This window comes from Tasmannia lanceolata, unplaced genomic scaffold (assembly GCF_043159265.1).
Source record: "Tasmannia lanceolata isolate RefF3 unplaced genomic scaffold, GAP_Taslan_0.1 ptg000018l, whole genome shotgun sequence".
Taxonomy (NCBI): Eukaryota; Viridiplantae; Streptophyta; class Magnoliopsida; order Canellales; family Winteraceae; genus Tasmannia; species Tasmannia lanceolata.
Genome location: NW_027518695.1, coordinates 27805001 through 27824047, shown reverse-complemented (window position 1 = coordinate 27824047; position 19047 = coordinate 27805001). Strand labels below are relative to the sequence as shown.

General features: G+C 40.0%; 1 protein-coding gene across 1 annotated transcript in view; it reads right to left on the bottom strand.

Moving 5' to 3' along the window:
- Window positions 1-1464: 1464 nt before the first annotated feature.
- The window catches only part of CLT2 (CRT (chloroquine-resistance transporter)-like transporter 2), a 23255-nt gene continuing 5672 nt past the window's right edge, over window positions 1465-19047 (bottom strand). Inside the window, exons 2-10 of the mRNA XM_077360653.1 lie at window positions 17462-17607; window positions 16872-16909; window positions 8277-8392; window positions 4059-4158; window positions 3868-3903; window positions 3704-3754; window positions 3248-3371; window positions 2287-2412; window positions 1465-1878 (exon numbers count right to left, since the gene is read on the bottom strand). Coding sequence (XP_077216768.1) covers window positions 1721-1878; window positions 2287-2412; window positions 3248-3371; window positions 3704-3754; window positions 3868-3903; window positions 4059-4158; window positions 8277-8392; window positions 16872-16909; window positions 17462-17607 — 895 coding nt within the window. The 3' untranslated portion in view covers window positions 1465-1720. The remainder of the gene's footprint in view (window positions 1879-2286; window positions 2413-3247; window positions 3372-3703; window positions 3755-3867; window positions 3904-4058; window positions 4159-8276; window positions 8393-16871; window positions 16910-17461; window positions 17608-19047) is intronic.

Genomic DNA, 19047 nt, shown 5'->3' with positions numbered 1-19047 from the left:
TTGGTTATGCTGATATCATTGCCCTATATATATATATATATATATATATATATATATATATATATATATATATATATATATATATATATATACAAGGGCTCCCCTTCTATAAAGAGCCACAAGAGGGTTCTTGATTGGAACTTTTCAACATATTTTTAAAATTTATCGAATATGATGTGGATCCAATCACGGCCCTTTCTGTTTCTTTATGCAGGGGGGCCCTTCTATCTAATTATCTATCATTCCTGAAAGCCAACAACTGTCCCCATTTATTAAATGATTAGTCATTTAAAGAGGGGAATTTTTTGGTATGATGTATCATTGTATCCACAATGTTGGCCAACAAAATAATGGCTTGGATTATGAGGAGTTCTAACAAAACACAAAAAGGATGAACAACCACTCCCTAAGTGCCCTACATGTAAGCTTGGGTTCAGACTCCGACCTCCAGGTTGAAGACAAAGCCTTGACCACCCTTCCCAACCCTAGTCACCGGAGTTGCACCCCTAATTTGTTCACCAGTAGCAAAGTTTCACTGTTTGTGTCATGATCATCTCCCTCCATTCAACTTTAGTTCAGTACCTCATGTGGTTTGGGTCTGGGGAAAAAATATTCTAGGGTCCAATAGGATTAAAATTTTCCTAGAAAAGGTTAAGATTTCCGGTTCTGGAAAGAATTTTTCATTGAAAATAACTTGACCAAACATTTATCGGGGAAAAAAGAATTCTCCAAGAAAACTTTTGCCCTGTATCTGAGCATCCCTCAGGGAGAATCCTAACCTTTGAATCCACTAGAACTTGTTTCTGAATACCAAACTGTTTCACTTGTAGACCATATACCAATCCCTCTGTGTATGACCCTATTCTTCCGAAGTTTATACAATAAGGCGGCATAGTGGGGCATAGTTTTGATTGATCTGAACCGTCTATTTTAGTGGCCCACTTTTGGATCTCCCACGGCCCAAAAATCCCCCCGATCATCTATTTCTACCAGCCAATAATATGTATTTTTTTGTCCTTGAATGTGAGCTGTCTCTCATATGCAGTTGTTTGCCCGTCCATGTTCAATAAGTAATATGAATTATCAGATCCTAGGATAAGATGACTGGCGTGATTTTTTGGCCGTTGGATATCCAAAGCAAGGCCTATCAAGTGGAATTGGTCAAAGGTGGGTCCCACTACCCCGTAGTATGAGCACCTCATAGTATTACACTATGACCCCCCAGTCTTTCAAAACTAGTACTGAAATGAGAACTTGGCCGGTTCAAAGAGAGTCGACTCGGGCAAGTCAATGATTCGCACAATCAATTTTTCATTAACTTAAGTGACTCAAAAGAGTTCTAATTGATCTGGTAGGGCAAAACTCGGACGTGGATGAGAACTCAGCCAAGGTAAAAGAGAGTCGACTCGAGCGAGTTAACAATTGACTCAGATCCTCCCAAAATAAAGCATGTAATAGTGTATGTTGCACAAAAGGAAAATAGAAAGATATTTGAGAGTAAGACATTAAATAGACTGTGATCTACATCTTTAAATGGAAAGAAAATTGAGTGTGATCTACTAAAACAGGGTGGAATTACCCATAAATGAGGCAGCGATTCTTAACGTGGACACTACTAAAGAAATATGGATTAAATTTTGATAACTATGGCCAATAAGCACAACATAGTTAGTGCTTACCAATTGAAATAAACAATTTGTACTGCATGGGGGGTTTCAGATCAATCACTTTTGGAGCCCTCCTTGACAGGTTTAGGTAGGTTGTATAGTAGAAGACCCAACACAAGAATGCAACTTCCAATGACGAAAAACTGGCTCAAGCCATCACTTTGAGGAATGTACGGCAATGGTTGCGCAAGAATGTATATGGAAATTGGCACTGCAAAGAAAAGAAACACACATTTATGTCATGTAGCATAGTCACAAATATTTGTCTCCGGAATTTCTTGGGAAGGGTGTATCTCAGGATATTATATATTCTTGTTATTTTTGGGTTTATATCAAGAAAAAAACAGTAAAAACAAAAAATTGAACATGTATAAAAATATGAAGTTTAAGAACAAACTTAGGACAACAAATAATATTGATATTTACATGATATTTTTTAGGTAAAAATAAAATTTGAAGGCATGTCGACAATTTTTTAGAATTTGAGATTTTTTCTGGATTTTGTCGTTTGATAAAAAAAAAATTGCAAATATCACGATATTTTAGAAAATATTGGAGTTATTAGTGACTATGATATTAGATGTGTGTATTGTTCCATATAGACATAAACGAGCAGTACCTGATAATGTTGCTGCAAGTGAAGAAACCACTGCAGAAGAAATCTTTACAAGGTAAAGAATCGAGATGTTGAATGACATATTCACAGCCATGTATAGTAGGGGAAGAAAAGGGGCTCCTTCACAACCTGCGAAAGTTCGATTCGAATATACTTCAATATGAAATGAACAGAGAATCAATCAGAGAAATGGTGTTTGCAATTTTGCATCCCTCAAAAAATCAGGATAGTGCGGGGGGTTCTCTGTTCAGCTTGCACCAGGCAATGGCCTGGTGGTTGTGCCCCACCAGACCAGTGGCCCAGATCAACACACATTCAAATGCCACACAAAATTTAGAATACCAAAAGTAAATATATAAAAATGTTGGGACCAGAACATTATGGCCATGTTTGGCAATCATGAATTTTTCTTCCATGGAATATTAGTTCACTCAATAGTGAGGGAGCGCGAGAGAGGGAGAGATCTAAGAGGTTGTGAATGAGAAGGGGGTGAGGAAAGGCTTAAAAACAAGAGAAAAAAACTCTACTCCAAATATGCGTTACTTTTTCCCTGTTTTCTAGAATTTTCTCTCTCCTACTCATTCATGCTCTATCAAAGTCTCCTTCTCCCACCCTCCTTATCACTCTCTCGGCACAATATTAACTAATATACCATGGAAAAATATTCAGGGTTCCTAAACATGGCCTATATGTTTATGATTGGGAATCTATATAAAGAGAGTTAACATAGCCTATATGTTTCAGTTCACCCACACTCATCCATTACTCTTTAAGAGAATAAAAAAGTTCGAATGCTGGTGGAAAGTACAAAGTCATAAAAGGGTGTTAATAAAGCATTCCTTTTATCATCAACTCTCTTGATAAGTTTTCATATAAAATTGCAGGATTACATGAAAATAGACAAGATGATTAGACAATGCTTCAATTAATATGCAGAATGTTATTTCAAATGAAGAAAACCCGCCTGTTATATCAGCTCCGACATTCGTAAAGCAACCAGCACCACTTCTTAGGTAGGAAGGGAGTTCTGCGAATGGTATTCCTTTCAAATTTGATAGCAAAGGAAGTAGAAGTAATACAAAAAGAGCCTACACGCACAAATAAACAATGGAATTCAATAGCATTGAGAAGGACATCTTAAAGTTCAAGAGATTCATAAGGAAAATATAAAACATAAAAAATGAATCTTAGTCATTGGTAATCGTTATTGAATCAAGGGGTTTATCCATGATTATTTTAATTTGAGTCGAATTCATAATTGTTCGAATTGTGTAATCCCCAATTATATAACTCGACAAGTTTGTAACAGTAAAGTGTAAAATCAGGATCAAAACATCTCAAGGCATTTGTCACTAAAATGTTACTCCATGGTTTTTTAAATAACAAGGATAAAAGTTCAAACAAGTTACGAGTAAGTCACCTGGAACCCAGATCCGAAAGAATTGACTACAAAAATATCAAGAGGTTTGCCCTGCATTTATATTAGTTGAGGATTATTGGGAAATCCTGATCAGAAAGCAAGGCAAAAGAAAGTTTCTCATACAGGAAATGAGCTTGAAAGACTGGCAGAACTAGAAAACAAACCCGAAGGCGCTTTGCAGCATCAATGAAAACGAACTCCTGTTATATGCACAACATGTAGTTAGGGTTGATGATTTTCATTCTTTCATACAGGATATTCATGGTAAAAAAAAAACTCATGTAGTTAGGGTTGATGATTTTCATTCTTTCAAAGAGGATATTCATGGTAAAAAAAAAAACTATCTTCTTGTAACCTTGATAATTGATGCAGCGGCTTGAAATGCAGATGACGCCACCATTAATGCTGGCCATAGAAACTCAACTTGGGATAGCAATTGACCTTCATTCGCCCCACTGCAGACAAGTGAACACAAATAACATTAGCCATTTACTTAACTTGTTGCAACTTGCATTGAAATCTATGCTCAACACTAGAAACATGCCTCTGATAAAAGAAATATATAGATATAGATATAGATACAGATGTTTTATACAGGGGAAAAGATTTCTATACATTTACTTTCAACCAAATCATAAAATTCCCCTTTGTGAGGAACATATTTTCAAATTCACCTACTCAACTCAACTCAACTCAACTCAACAAAGCCTTTGTCCCAAACTAGTTGGGGTCGGCTAAATGAATCCTTTAGAAAAAATTCATGAAGAAGGTAAAAGGAATCTACCCGGCTCTAATCCTGGTTCTAGTTGGCTTCTTCTATGTGGATCATTTTCTTCCATTCTATCCTATCCAAGGTCATGTTCTCTGTTATGTTCCTAGCTATCAAGTCTTTCCTCACTGTTTTTACCCAAGTTATTTTCGGCCTGCCCCTACCTTTTTTTACTCCATCAATTTGGCACGAGTCCCCCTTTTTCACCGGAGCATCCAAAGGCCTACGTTGGATATGTCCAAACCATCTTAAGCAGTGCTCTCTCATCTTCTCCTCAATTGGAGCCACCCCCACCTTTTACGAATGTCTTCATTTTTAATTCTATCTAGCCTTGTGAAATACAAGTAGGGCAACCTCAGAGGGGGGTGAATTGGTTGATTTAAAATTTTTGTCTTAATTAAATGGAATATTAAAACAATTTGTAAGTTCAAACAATTTATATCTAACCCTTGTTCAATTAAGCAAGACAATAAAGAATGAAGTTTAGATATTACCAACCACCAAGTGCAAGAAGAGAAGAGGAGAAGCACACCACAAGGAACACATGGATTTTATAGTGGTTCGGTCTATCAACAAGACCTAGTCCACTCTTTCAAGTTTACCTCCTTGCGTACTCCACTAAAGATGATATTCCACAATGGCGAATCTCCAAGCCATACAAACGCCTTCTTCAACTCCAAGGGAACAAACGCTTTTCGCATGAAGCCTTTGGGGGACACACCCTCTTTGCATCGGATTCACCTTTCTCAACGGGCCGAATCGAAGACCCTCAATACAATGAAGAAGAACAAAAGAAAAACTCTCACTTAGCCTCTTGATTAGGCTTGATACAAAGTTTGTAGCTCACAAATCTCTCCAAAGATAGTAAATGTAAAAGCTTTATAGAGATCCTCTTGATAGAATGTAGAATATACAAATTCAAAGCATAGAAGAGGAAAAACCTTTGATATTAAAGTTTGAGCTCAAAAGGATGTGAAATAATCTTGCAAAAGGTTCTTTAAATAGTCTTGGATAGGGTATATATAGCCCATTTGAAAATATGACCGTTTAGGGGTAATATGGTAATAAACTGGATTGAAAAAGTCAAGCTCCGCAAGCCCCAACGGCTAGTTTTCCAGGCCGCGGCGGTCGACCGGGTTATAGCGGTCGCCCGCCCTTATCAGGCTCTCTTTTATATTTTCAAAATTCACACCGTCGCGGTCGACCGAGCCAATGGCGGTCGCCCGGCGAGGGCTATCTGTCTGATTGAAAATTTCGCTCAAAACCTATCCGCGGTCGACCGGCCCTATGGCGGTCGCCCGCCCTAACACACTGGATTTGTTTCTGTAAAACAGAAACATATCCGCGGTCGCCCGGGACACCCCCGGTCGACCCGCCCTGTTTAAAAATCCATTTTAAATATTAAAATTCCAGGGATTTGGGTCATGGTCTTTGGGCTTTTGTCCAAAGTTTTCAAACACATTTTTGGGTGTGTGAATGGTTTTCAAATATATTAACTTTGTTTATGAAAAGCATTTGAAAAGCCTTTTGAAAATGCAACTCCATTTTAACATGAGGACTCCAATACAATCTAAAAATGAGTACTCTTGAGTCTTCTTGGATTGTCTTGGCTTCTTGGCACTTTCTTGGACATCCTTGACTTGTGAGTGAACTCTTTGACTTGATTTGGGTCTTGTGACTTCCTCCATTCTTCGAACATGTTGAGAGGTACATGAGGTGTCACCAATGCTAGTTCATCTCCAAGCTTTTCTTGACACGTTGCTGGGCAAGATTGTGGGATCTTCAACTTGAGCTTTTGAGTTGAACATCTTCCGAGGTTGATGTCTTCAATGTATGTACAAGCTCAACTTGGTTCATTTGCATGTTGATCCGCAAGCTATGTGTTGTGTTGTGTTGAGTTGTGTAATGGCAATATGACATATGACATTCCTGTTTAAGGCATACCACTCCAAAACAACACATTAGTCCATAAAGACTAATCAATTTGGATTTGCTATCATCAAAACAACAAGGAAAAGGTGAATGGTTGAACCCATGGGAACCATTGGGCTAACACCTTGTGTGGCCGCACATCCATTTAAGCATTCGCATCTCCACTACACTCATCTTATGCATATGCTGCTTCTTGGTGGCCCAACATTCTGAGCCGTAGAGCATGGCTGGCCTCACATCTGTCTTATTAAACTTTCCCTTCAACTTGGTAGGGATTTTACGGTCACACAGAACTACTGAGGCAAGCTTCCACTTCAACCAACCTGCTCTTATTCTATGGTTAACATCCTCTTCAATCTCTCCTTCCTTATATAGAATTGAACCAAGATAGTGAAAGATATCCCTCTTAGGTACCTCCTGTCCAGTCATATTTACTACATCCTCGTCCCGCCTGCTTACATTGTCAAATTCAACATTTTTACTTATTCCCCTTGCAGTCAGGGAACCAATGTTCGTGGTCTTTGTAGCAGAATTTGTGGAGGATACCATGAAAATACAGAGATTCAGTTTGAGATTGTTGGCCAAGATGTTTCCAAAATGGAAAAAAAAAGAACAAAGAAAAAAGATAAGTTCCATGAAACACTAACAGCCAGATATACAGAAAGAAAACAAGATTTGAATTGGACAAAGGGAAAAAAAAATGTCACGATCCATAAGGAACCTCCAATGCTCTATATCTTTTCTTCTTTTTCAGTTCTTCTAAATTCTATTGCATCCAGAAAATCCACGGTTTTAAGAAAAGAAGCTTTAAATTCCAAGTGAGCTTGTATCGAGAAGAAACCACAACCTTTTCCATCTTACGGTAAGAATAAAAAAGGCAGATTCCGCCACCTATAGCAGTTATGTCCATGTCAGCAATGCGTCCAATGCATTTTGTGTGTGTGTGTGTGTGTGTTTGAGAGAGAGAGAGAGAGAGAGAGAGAGAGAGAGAGAGAGAGAGAGAGAGAGATGCAGGGATCTGGCTGGAATGCTCGATGCTGGTGAGAAAAATGAGGGGAAGTAGGGGCGCATAGTGTAACATGCAGGGCATAGGCTGTAGAGCTGTGCAAATGAGGGGAAGTAGAGGAGTAGGGAGAAAAATAAGGTATCTGTTGTGTATTTGTAGATTTGTAGACTTTGTGGGAGAAAAATAAGGCTCCTATTAGTGTTTTGAAATCCCTAGCAAATCCCTAAATATTTATATATATTAAATGTAAAATTTGGTAGGTACTAAATTGTCAGACATGCGTGACAGTGCATGCCATTAGGTGATTGATGTTTTTTAACCATTATAAATGATTGTCTTGCTTATATGATGGTTTCTAAGTGTGTATTTGTGCTTATTCTAGCATCTTCGGAAGTTTCATCTTCAAGTTACTATCATTTGCATGTGCTTTTATATGTTTCCTTTATTTTACATGATCTCTCTCTCTCTCTCTCTACACACACACACACACACACACACATCCCGAGTGCATACCTCTATCTATAATGCATGAGGGAGATATTTAATTAGTAGGTCGCAATCAATTCTTAGTACACCCATCTGTTGTGGCATTTGAACCAGGAGTTTTCATACATATCAGCAGGCTGATCCTACCACTATGTGAAGCAAACAGAGTTGGGGGGTCTTTAACATCTACTCAACTCAACTAAGCCTTTGTCCCAAACTAGTTGGGGTCGGCATCTTTAACACCATAAATCTAAAATAATCGAAGCTGATTAAAGCCCAAACAGTGGTTTGTAAAAATGAAAAGTGAAGAAATTTCTAAACCAAAAGGCATCAACTAACACAATGGCAACCTTCGTTGAAGAGAGTTCAAAATATGATACCTTGTTACAGCTACAACTACACCAGCAGCTACAAGTAAGCAACCAAGTATTTGATTGATCGAGTATTTTCTTCCCAGAACAAGGACAGAAAAGATAAGTTGCCACACTAAGAATGTCTGAAAAATGACAGACAAAAGAGTACGATGAGTATGACATATCAACCAGCGGAAATATTATAATGAAAAATGACACACAAAAGAGTACGATGAGTATGACAAATCAACCAGCGGAAATATTATAATGAATAACTGCAAGGATCGCCATTCTACTTTTACATGCAATCAAAGTGTCAGAGTAGTTAACCTCAACTTGTGGAAAGAGTTAGATGCTGATGTTTCATTTATCGTTTCCATCATGTGACTGAGTTTTTTCTTCATGAAAATGATCATTTTATTATAAAAAAGAAAAAAGAAAAAGAAAATACTTTGAATCAAATTATGAATAACTGCAAGGATCGCCATTCTACTTGTACATGCAATCAAAGTGCCAGAGTAGTTAACCTCAATTTGTGGAAAGAGTTAGATGCTGATGTTTCATTTATCGTTTCTGTCATGTGACTGAGTTTTTTCTATTTCTTTTTTTTTTGGAATGGTATGACTGAGTTTCTTCTTAGTGAACATGATCATTTTATTTATCAAAAAGAAAAAGAAAATAAAAGAAAAGAATAACTTCGAATCTAATTGCAAGAGAAAAAATCAACTCAGGTATTTAAGTAGCACCGAAGCTGAACCCTTAATCAGATGGAAGTTGCTTTGAGATGGTACCAAAAAAATGAACTGAATGTGATACAATGAGCAGTTAATCAGTTGTCACTTAAAAAAATACGACTAATCAATGTATCTGTTGAAGTAGTATAAATATGATTAAATAACACCAACTCTAACGACTTAAGCTTTTGGAGTAATTGGTCGTTTCACATGGTACAAGAGCTACAGGTTCTGGGTTCAAAACTCACAACTCCTTGATATTAAAAAGTACACGTGTAAAGCCAACCCAAAAAAGAGGGGGCACACGTGCCACATGTATGGCTAACCAACCACCACCACCAACCCCCCCCCCCCCCCTGCGCGCACACACACACACAAAACCCCCAATCAGAGAGAGAGAGTCCACACGTGGGGAGAGTGTTGAAGTAGTATAAATGATTAAATAACACCAACTCCAACGGTTTAATAACACCTTGGAGGAAAGGGTGATGTTAAATGAGTACCACAACACCCCCAACTTAGACTAGGGCTAGAGGAAATTTTTTGGAGGCAGAAGTCTCGAGCTATTTTGTTTGAAGAGGGCGGTCGGTCAGTTTCACTTCATAGGGAAAGCTATCACCCCCGGGTGGGATGGGGCATGCATGGAGATTTCGAAAAGCCCTTATGTAATAAGGCTCCCGAGGAAAGGAATCTTCGTGGATCTGCCTTTATCTTCATTATTATTCTTCCCAAAGATTGTTTCTTTTCTTTGAAGATGTGGTTGTTTCTCTCCTTCCAAATTTGCCAAATCAAAGAGTATGGAACGAGACCCCAAATATTTTCACAGTTCTTCCAAAAGGGTTTCCTCCCCAAGTAAGAATGATGCTCATGACTGCGCGCTAAAACACCCAAGATTTATAGGAGATACTTACATCTTCTATAAGATATCTAACAACTAAAGATAAATTTGCACGCATCTCTCTCTCTCTCTCTCTCTCTCTCTCTCTCTCTCTCTCTATATATATATATATATATATATATATATATATATATATATATATATATATATATATATATACACACTAGTAAAAAACCCCGTGCGATGCACGGGCCGACAAAGAACTGTATGGACCACATCATAGGTTGATCCAAACCGTCCATGTGATGGAACACAACGTCAATAGGTTGTGCCCCAAAAATCATTTCCATAGGCTGATCCTAGCCCCTCCAATCTATAGAGGTTTCCATAATATGTTGTTCCTCTTAAATCGGATGGTTAAGATCACCCTATAGATTTTTTATTAAAAAAACATAGAGGAGGGGGGTAAGATTGAAATTATGTGGCTTTCATGGGTGCCTTTGTTAAAAAGCATAAAGGAGGGGGTAGGATTGAAATTATGTGGCTTTAATGGGTGCCTCTGTTAAAAAGCATAAAGGAGGGGGTAGGATTGAAAATATGTGGGTTGAATGGGTGCCTTTGTTAAAAAAAGTAAAAAAAAAGTGATGTGTAATTCTCATAGAATTTTGAAATAATTCAAAAAATTCTCTCCTTTTCTCTTCTGTTATATATATATGAGGAAAGTGGTGAGCTTAAGCGCCCAATCATATGGGTCCCACATTTTCTGTGGTGATCCAAACCATTCATTTGCAAGGCCCTATCATAGATAGGGTGTGTACCAAAAATCAGCTCCATAGGATCATCCTAACCCATCCATTTGTGGAGGTCAAAATGGACAGACATTATTTGTCCACAAATCTGCCCATTTTTGTCCTCCACAAATGGAGGGGTTAGGATGATCCTATGGAGCTGATTTTTGGTACACACCCTATCTATGATAGGGCCTTGCAAATGAATGGTTTGGATCACCACAGAAAATGTGGGACCCATGTGATTGGGGCGCTTAAGCTCACCATAAGTTTGGTGAGCTTAAGCTCACCAACACTTTCCTCATATATATATATATAGTTTCCAATTATGTTTGTGTGTGTGTGTCTATATATATATATATATATATATATAATTATATATATATATATATATATGTATATATATACATATATATATATAGAGAGAGAGGGCTGATATATATATATATATATATATAGAGAGAGAGAGAGAGAGAGATGAGTGTCTAACGCGTTGCATGCGTGCATTGAAACTTGAGACACTTGTACCAAGATACAAAGAGTTGATCCATACGCACTCTATGGCTCTGAACATTGGTTTTATGCCGGCCTAGAGATAATAATAGTGTTGGAATATGTAACTTGCCTAAGGGCATTTAGGACTTTGTACATTCCTTTATGTTTTAGTATAAAGATATGAGTCAGGGGGAGATAACCCTAACTCATTTATTTTCTCTGTCTAAACTTTCGTCTAACATGGTATCAGAGCCTTAGGGTTTTTTGATCCCTAGGGTTCTCCAGCCGCCTCCATCTTCTCCGCCACCCCCCTCGCCGCGAAACCCAACTTCGGGCCAAGTTTCATCGGAGGCAGACTGGCACGCCATCTTTTTCCTCCTGAGGAGGAGTTGTTCTATCCGAGCCGAAGGCAGCCGCCCCTCCCACCCGCCACGTCTCTCTTCTCTTCCCCCCTGCACAAAGCTCTTGGTCCTGTACCCCCGCGCAGCAACCCCCCACACATTTTTTATACCTAGGGCGGAATTTATTTTCCAAGAACGAGGATTTGCACCCCCCCAAAATTTTTCAGGAAAATATTTTCTGACCCCCCCCCCCACAAAATCACTTTCCTGGAAATAAGTTTCCAGGGCTGTGTTTTGCCTCGCATCAGAAATTTTTTTTTCCAGCCCCCAATCCCAATTCCTAGGTTTGCTGGTAAGCCTCACACCCCAAGTTTTTCAACCCACATCATTTTTTCGCCTCTTCCTTTCATCACTTGGGAAACCCTACCACTCTTTTCTCCCTGTTTTTATGTGTTAGATCTTCATCTCTTATCCTACTTTGATTCTTGTTTGTCTTTGCGGCTCCCCTCTGTGTCTCATGGCTTCCTTCTTGTCAAGCTTCGTCGATACCCGTCATTCTTGGAGCCGCGTGTAACTTTCTTGGCCTATCCTAGTTTGCCCACCTATTCTGTTATCTCCTGTTATTCGTCTTGGTTTGGATTGTCTGTTTCTTTCTTGCTTGTTGTTATGGAGGAGGTGCTTGACAATCCTTTCACGGGAGTGGCTCCTGGTGTTCGTCCGACGCCCTCTTTGGCGTCTTCTTCGTCATCATCTCTCTCTGTGGATGGATCATTCCCACATATCACTACTGTTAAGTTGGATGGGGCAAACTATGTTACTTGGAAAGCAGCCGTCGAGAAGTATCTTATTGCCCGTGGGAAAGCCCACGTCATTCGTCGTGATCCTCCTCCTAATACGGATCCCACCTTTGATCGATGGGAACAGGAGGATGCTCTTGTTTGCACCCTTCTGTGGCAGAGTATGGCCCCTCACGTCTCTGGGCCCTTGATGCTTCTGCCTACTGCGAAACGGATATGGGATCAGGTTACTCTTCTTTACTCTGGCGTGGCAAACATTAGTCGGATCTGCTCTACCTATTCTGAGTGGGTGCGTTTCCGCCGTGGTGATCTTCCTCTTGCCACCCATTATAGCCAATTCGTTGGCCTCTGTCAGCAGCTTGATGTTTACATGCCACTTACCGCGGATCTCACAGAGGCTGCCCGTCAGAGGGATCAGATCCGTGTTGTGCAGTACCTTGAGAGTTTGGGTCCAGAGTACATGCATCTTCGTCAGCAGATCGGTTCTGGCGCTATTCCTTCCCTTACTGAGGTTTACTCCAGCGTCCAGCAGTGCTCACCTGGTAATCCAGTGATATCTGTTCCTATTGATGGTTCTGCTCTCGCGACCTATAATGGCAGTACTCGCCCTCCTCGTGGTGGAGGCTCCTCTGGTCGTGGCCGTGGTGGTGGTCGTTCTGGTGGTGGCCGTGGCCGTTCTTTTTGCACTCACTGTCAGCGCGAGGGACATTATATTGATCATTGCTATACCCTGCATCCCGAGCTTCGTCAGGCACGCTCGGCTCACATGGGTGCTACTACTGCTTCGGTTTCAGATTGCGCTCCCTCTGCTTCTGTTCCTGCACCAGCTGATTCCACCTATACATTATCCCGTGCCGATTTTGAGGAGTTCTAGCGTCTCGGCTCAGTTCTCGTCCTCCCTCTGCAGGTTTCGCCCAGCCAGGTAGTTCACCCACTACCCTTCTATCTAGCTCAGGGTCATGGATCATTGACTCTGGGGCATCCAATCACCTGACTGGTAACTCTTCTCAGCTTCATTCCTTTCGCTCTTTCTCATCTCCCTCTCAGTCTATCACCCTTGCTGATGGGTCCACTACACCTATCACTGGTGTTGGTCATATCTCCCATCATCCTGCTCTTACCTTATCTTCTGTTTTATGTGTCCCAAAATCACCATTTAGTTTACTTTCAGTTAGCCAAATTACTAAATCTCTTCATTATTCTGTCTCATTTTTCCCATCTTACTGTTTGTTTCAGGATCTCTCGACTGGGAAGACGATTGGAACGGGTCGTGAGGTAGATGGACTCTATCGTCTTGACTGCCGGCCGCCTACTGTCTTACATAGCTCTGTGGATACATTTCAGTGGCATTGTCGCCTGGGGCATCCTTCACTTCAGCGGCTGCAGCAGACTTCTCTGGTTCCCGGACCTTTTTCTAGTTTTCAGTGCGAGTCCTGTGAACTCGGGAAGCACCGTCGTGTGTCGTTTCCGTCCCGGATCATTAGTCGAGTGTCTAGTCCATTTGAATTAGTCCATTCTGATGTATGGGGACCCTCTAGGGTCGCGTCTAGTACTAGCTTTCGGTATTTTATTGTGTTTATTGATGACTTCTCACGCATGACCTGGTTATATTTACTTAAGAGTCGATCCGACGTGTTCTTTGCTTTTCGCACATTTCATTCTGAAATTAAGAATCAATATAATTGCAATATTAAATGTCTTCGTACTGACAATGCTAGAGAATATTTTTCTGATACTAATGGCTTTCAATCCTATCTCTCCCAACATGAGATTTTACATCAGTCTTCATGTGCGTACACCTCTCAACAGAATGGTGTTGCTGAGAGGAAACTTCGTTATTTGCTTGAAGTAGGTCGCACTCTTCTTTTCCAGATGAGTGTTCCTAAGGCATACTGGAGTGATGCCCTTCTCACAGCGTGTTTCTTAGCAAATCGCCTTCCTTTCTCTGTCTTAGAGGGTGCCTCTTCTTTCTAGATTTTATCTCCTAGTAAGGACCAGTTTCCTCTGACACCTCGTGTATTTGGATGCGTTTGTTTTGTTCATCACCTTGGACCTGGCCGTGACAATCTCGATCCCCGGTCTGAGCGTTGTGTCTTTCTGGGGTATTCCCGTACGCAGAAAGGCTATCGTTGCTATAGCCCTCGTCTGCGTCGCTGGTTTGTCTCAGCCGATGTTACGTTCTTTGAGTCTGAGGCATTCTTCCAACATGGCGCAGCATCTTTCACCCCTTCTCTCGAGTCCGAGGTCTCGCTTCCCTTACCAGATCTACCTGCTTCTCTTCCGTCATCTCCTATTTCCGTGCGGCCAGCTTCTACTTCTTCTGCCACGTTAGAGAAGCCAGCTCCACCTAAAATTACACAGCAGTATCAGCGGCGCCAAGTTACAGATAGGTCTCTTCTACCTCCTCTCGCACAATCATCTTCTGAGCCGATGATCCCTCTCTCCCGCTCTCAGGTATCTTCTCTTCTGCCTTCCTCTGTTGTTTCTGATTCTCCTATTGCATCTCGTACGAGATCCCGTTCCACTGCACATCCTATTTCGAATTGTGTTTCTTATGATAAGCTCACCAGTACCTTCCAGAGCTTTCTTTCCTCCTTGTCTTCTATCTCTTTACCACAGTCAGTGGTTGAGGCTCTTGACCGTCATGGCTGGCGTGATGCTATGAACCTAGAAATGGGCGCTCTTCATAGTAATGATACATGGGATCTAGTTTCCCTACCCGCTGGTGCCCGTCCTGTTGGTTGTCGGTGGGTTTTCTCCATCAAATACCTCCCTGATGGTACTGTCGAGCGCTTAAAAGCACGGTTAGTCGCGAAAGGATACACTCAGACTTTTGGTGTTGACTACACTGAGACATTCAGTCCCGTTGCGAAAATTCCCTCTGTCCGTGTGTTCCTGTCTCTTGCTGTTAATCATAGCTGGCCCCTTCATCAGCTGGATGTGAAGAATGCCTTCCTCCATGGCGACCTAACTGAGGAGGTGTATATGGAGCAACCATCAGGGTTTGTTGCTCAGGGGGAGACTTCCTCCTACGTGTGTCGCCTACGCAAGTCACTATATGGCCTCAAACAATCTCCGCGTGCGTGGTTTGGGAGATTCAGTGAGGCAGTCATGCGCTTTGGCATGAAACAATGCGCAGTGGATCACTCAGTCTTCAGTTATCACTCTTCAGCTGGGTGTATTTTGTTGATAGTTTATGTGGATGACATAATCATCACAGGGAGAAATTCACAAGGTATACAACGTTTGAAAACCTTCTTGCAAAAGGAATTCTCTACTAAGGATTTGGGTCAGCTCAAGTATTTCTTGGGGATAGAGGTTGCTCGTTCCTCTAGAGGCTTGTTCCTATCACAGAGAAAGTATGTCTTGGACTTGCTAAAAGAAACATGCAATCTTGGAATTAAACCAGCTTCTGCACTCATGGATCCTAATGTGAAACTCGTTCCAGAAGAAGGAGAGTTGTTGGAGGATCCTGGCAGGTATCACAGGCTTGTCGGTAAACTTATATATCTCACGGTTACTCGGCCAGATATTTCATATGTTGTTGGAGTTGTCAGTCAGTATATGAGCTCTCCACGTACTTCTCACTAGGCTGCGGTGACACAGATTCTTAAGTATTTGAAAGGGGCTCCAGGGAAGGGATTGATGTTCAAAAGATATGGTCATATGAAAGTTGAAGGCTTCTCTGATTCAGATTGGGCTGGATCCCCAACAGATAGACGGTCCACCACTGGGTATTGTACATTTGTAGGTGGCAATCTTGTCTCATGGAAGAGTAAGAAGCAGGATGTTATAGCTAAGTCCAGTGCAGAGGCTGAATACAGGGCAATGGCACAGACAAGCACGGAACTTATTTGGCTACGTTCACTTCTCTCTGAAATTGGCTTTATTTCATCTTCTCCTTCGCATCTTTATTGCGACAACAAAGCTGCAATATACATTGCCAACAATCCAATCTTCCATGAGCGCACATATTGAAGTGGATTGTCATTTTATCCGTCAAAGAATCCAGAAAAGAGAGATTTGCACTGTGTTTACTCGGTCACGGGACCAATTAGCTGATATGTTTACAAAGTCCTTAAATAAGTCAAAATTGAATGATATATGTAACAAGCTAGGAATGTATGATATCTACATTCCAGCTTGAGGGGGAGTGTTGGAATATGTAACTTGCCTAAGGGCATTTAGGACTTTGTACATTCCTTTATGTTTTATTATAAAGATATGAGTCAGAGGGAGATAACCCTAACTCATTTATTTTCTCTGTCTAAACTTTCGTCTAACAAATAGAATCAAAGTTCAATCACCTATGAAAGCAACTTTCAAGAAGCGAGAAGCTGGTAAAAAAATTTATGCAGCTTCATAAGAGGCTATATGGGTCGATTCACAACTCTACAGTTAATTATGATAGATATTTTGTAATGGAATAATGCCTACCTTCTATCATAAGATATTGCAGGATATTGTTTTGAAGTGCATCTCCCTATGGTCAGTTCAGATTTATCGATTATAGAATGATACATAGCACATGGGCGACAATGTTTTAAAGAGCAAATGTTGCTTTCAAATCAATATAGCATTTAAACTAGAGGAGTAAAAACGTAAAACTTCAAAGGTAATTAGACCCACTTGAGATAATATGGGTATAGCTGGTCCTGGAAGCATAGCTGCAAAAGAAGTGTCAGAAATGACAAAAATAAACCATCAGTCAATTAAGATAACGGATATTTCCAAAAACAATTTCAATATGTTTTTGAAATATCCTTAAACTTGTTTTTGACAATGTTAATATAAAGGTCAGTTGCTTGATCAAATAAAGTTAGCTATAAGCATATGGAAAAGTAACACTTCAATGAAGAGAGGAACCATATCACAAGATAGTTACAGTATTTGCACAAACTGGTATTAGGAACCATATCATTGGAGGGTTAAAGTGCACAAAATGATATTAAGGTTTAAACTTCAGAAATTTCAGGGGCCAACTTCAAGTTCAACACAGCAAGCATATAGTTTTTTTTTCCATATTGATTTTTTTTCATTTTAAAAAAAAAAGCATATAGTTTTTTTTTTTTTTTTTGAAAATGAAAAAAAAAATCAATATGGAAAAAAAAACTATATGCTTGCTGTGTTGAACTCGAAATTGGCCCCTGAAATTTTTGAAGTTTAAACCTCAATATCATTTTTTTGTATATTAATGTTTCAAAATTTGAGTATGATACCTCCAGCAGCCATCCCAGTAGCAACTCCAAGGGCTTCTAGAAAACCAATGGCCATAAAACGAGATTTTGGAAGGGCTAGCATTTCTTTTGTTACAATTTGAGAACAGTACCGTCCATAAAGAATGGAAAAATAAATCACCACATACCTGTGATAAACAAAGTTAACACTAGCATTTGTTATGAAAGCATGAGCATGATAAAAAAAAATATCAGCAGTAGTGCCCAAGATTTTTTTTTGAATGGTGAAATTAAATATCATAAAAAGAAAAGAGGGTCATTGACCATGGAAGTAGCTGAAATGGCAATAGAGTTATGATCGTGATGGCACAATGTTCAACCCACACCACCAAAAGCAAGCGTTGTAGTATATATTATTCGCAAACACTGGAATAAACTTCGAGGATCTAGGACCACCACTATGTATTTGAAACTGTCACAAATGTCTTTCCCTTAAAAACATTGTTAAAATGGACCCAATATAACACCCACTTACATGACAATGGAAGATAATCAAGAGAATGCATATATGTGCATCTGTGTGTTGGGGGTGGGGGTGGGGGTGTCGGGTTTCTGGAGGGATAAGAAAGGGAGAGGATGGTAAACCCAGGGGAACTTGGCTTATGAAGTTTAAGGGAGAGTGGAAGAATATCCTTCGTGCACTCACATGTTGTTACATGGAACCAACCTAAAAAATTCCATCAAGGAGTATTCCAAAACTCACAATGGAATATCCTTTTCACGACTCCAGTACATTCAAATGAGACCTACCTTTAAAAAGAAACCAGATCCCTACATAAATTGAGATAAATTTATCCATATCTTCATAAATTTAGGAGCATGGAGTTCATTAAATTGGTATATCTTGCTTATGGAATTGTGTTGAAGACAACATCATTTCCAATTTGAGAAAGGATCGTCGAGGGAAACAAAAATTGGCAATCCTGCCCACTATCCACTTTACACATGTCATGTGTACATTAATTGGAATCAATCATCCAGTAAAGCCTCCCTTGCATGGGCAGCATCCCAAACATTCAACCATTAGACAATCCTAAGTTCTTACAATCCAAACAACGGTCTTCATCCTATTCAATTTGAAATGATGCCTACATTTTTTAGCCATCCATCAGCAGGCCACTAATCAGATAGCTAGGATTGTCAACCCTGTATAGCTTTGGCCCTTGACTATCCATGGTGGGGCTCCACCACCACCACATGAACGGTTCTAATAATTGTGCATTTACACTAGTTGATGGGGGACTATCCAAGTGACATGAAGAATCAAGGAGTTCAGAAGATGAGACTCATTGTTGATATTAAAACAGTTTTATTTGATTTAGAGTGTCATTTAAGCCTCTTTATATAATATGGGGTAGTAGAGTCTTTTTCTACCAAAACCATTGAAATTCCTTTTGAGTTGTGAGGGTTTTAAATAGTCCTCACACATGTACTAAGGGAATTTTAAGTGGGGTGAGAGTCTTTAAGTCATTAAACAAAATCATTGAAATTCCTTTGAGTTGTGAGGGTTTTAAATAGTCCTCACACATGTACTAAGGGAATTTTAAGTGGGGTGAGAGTCTTTAAGT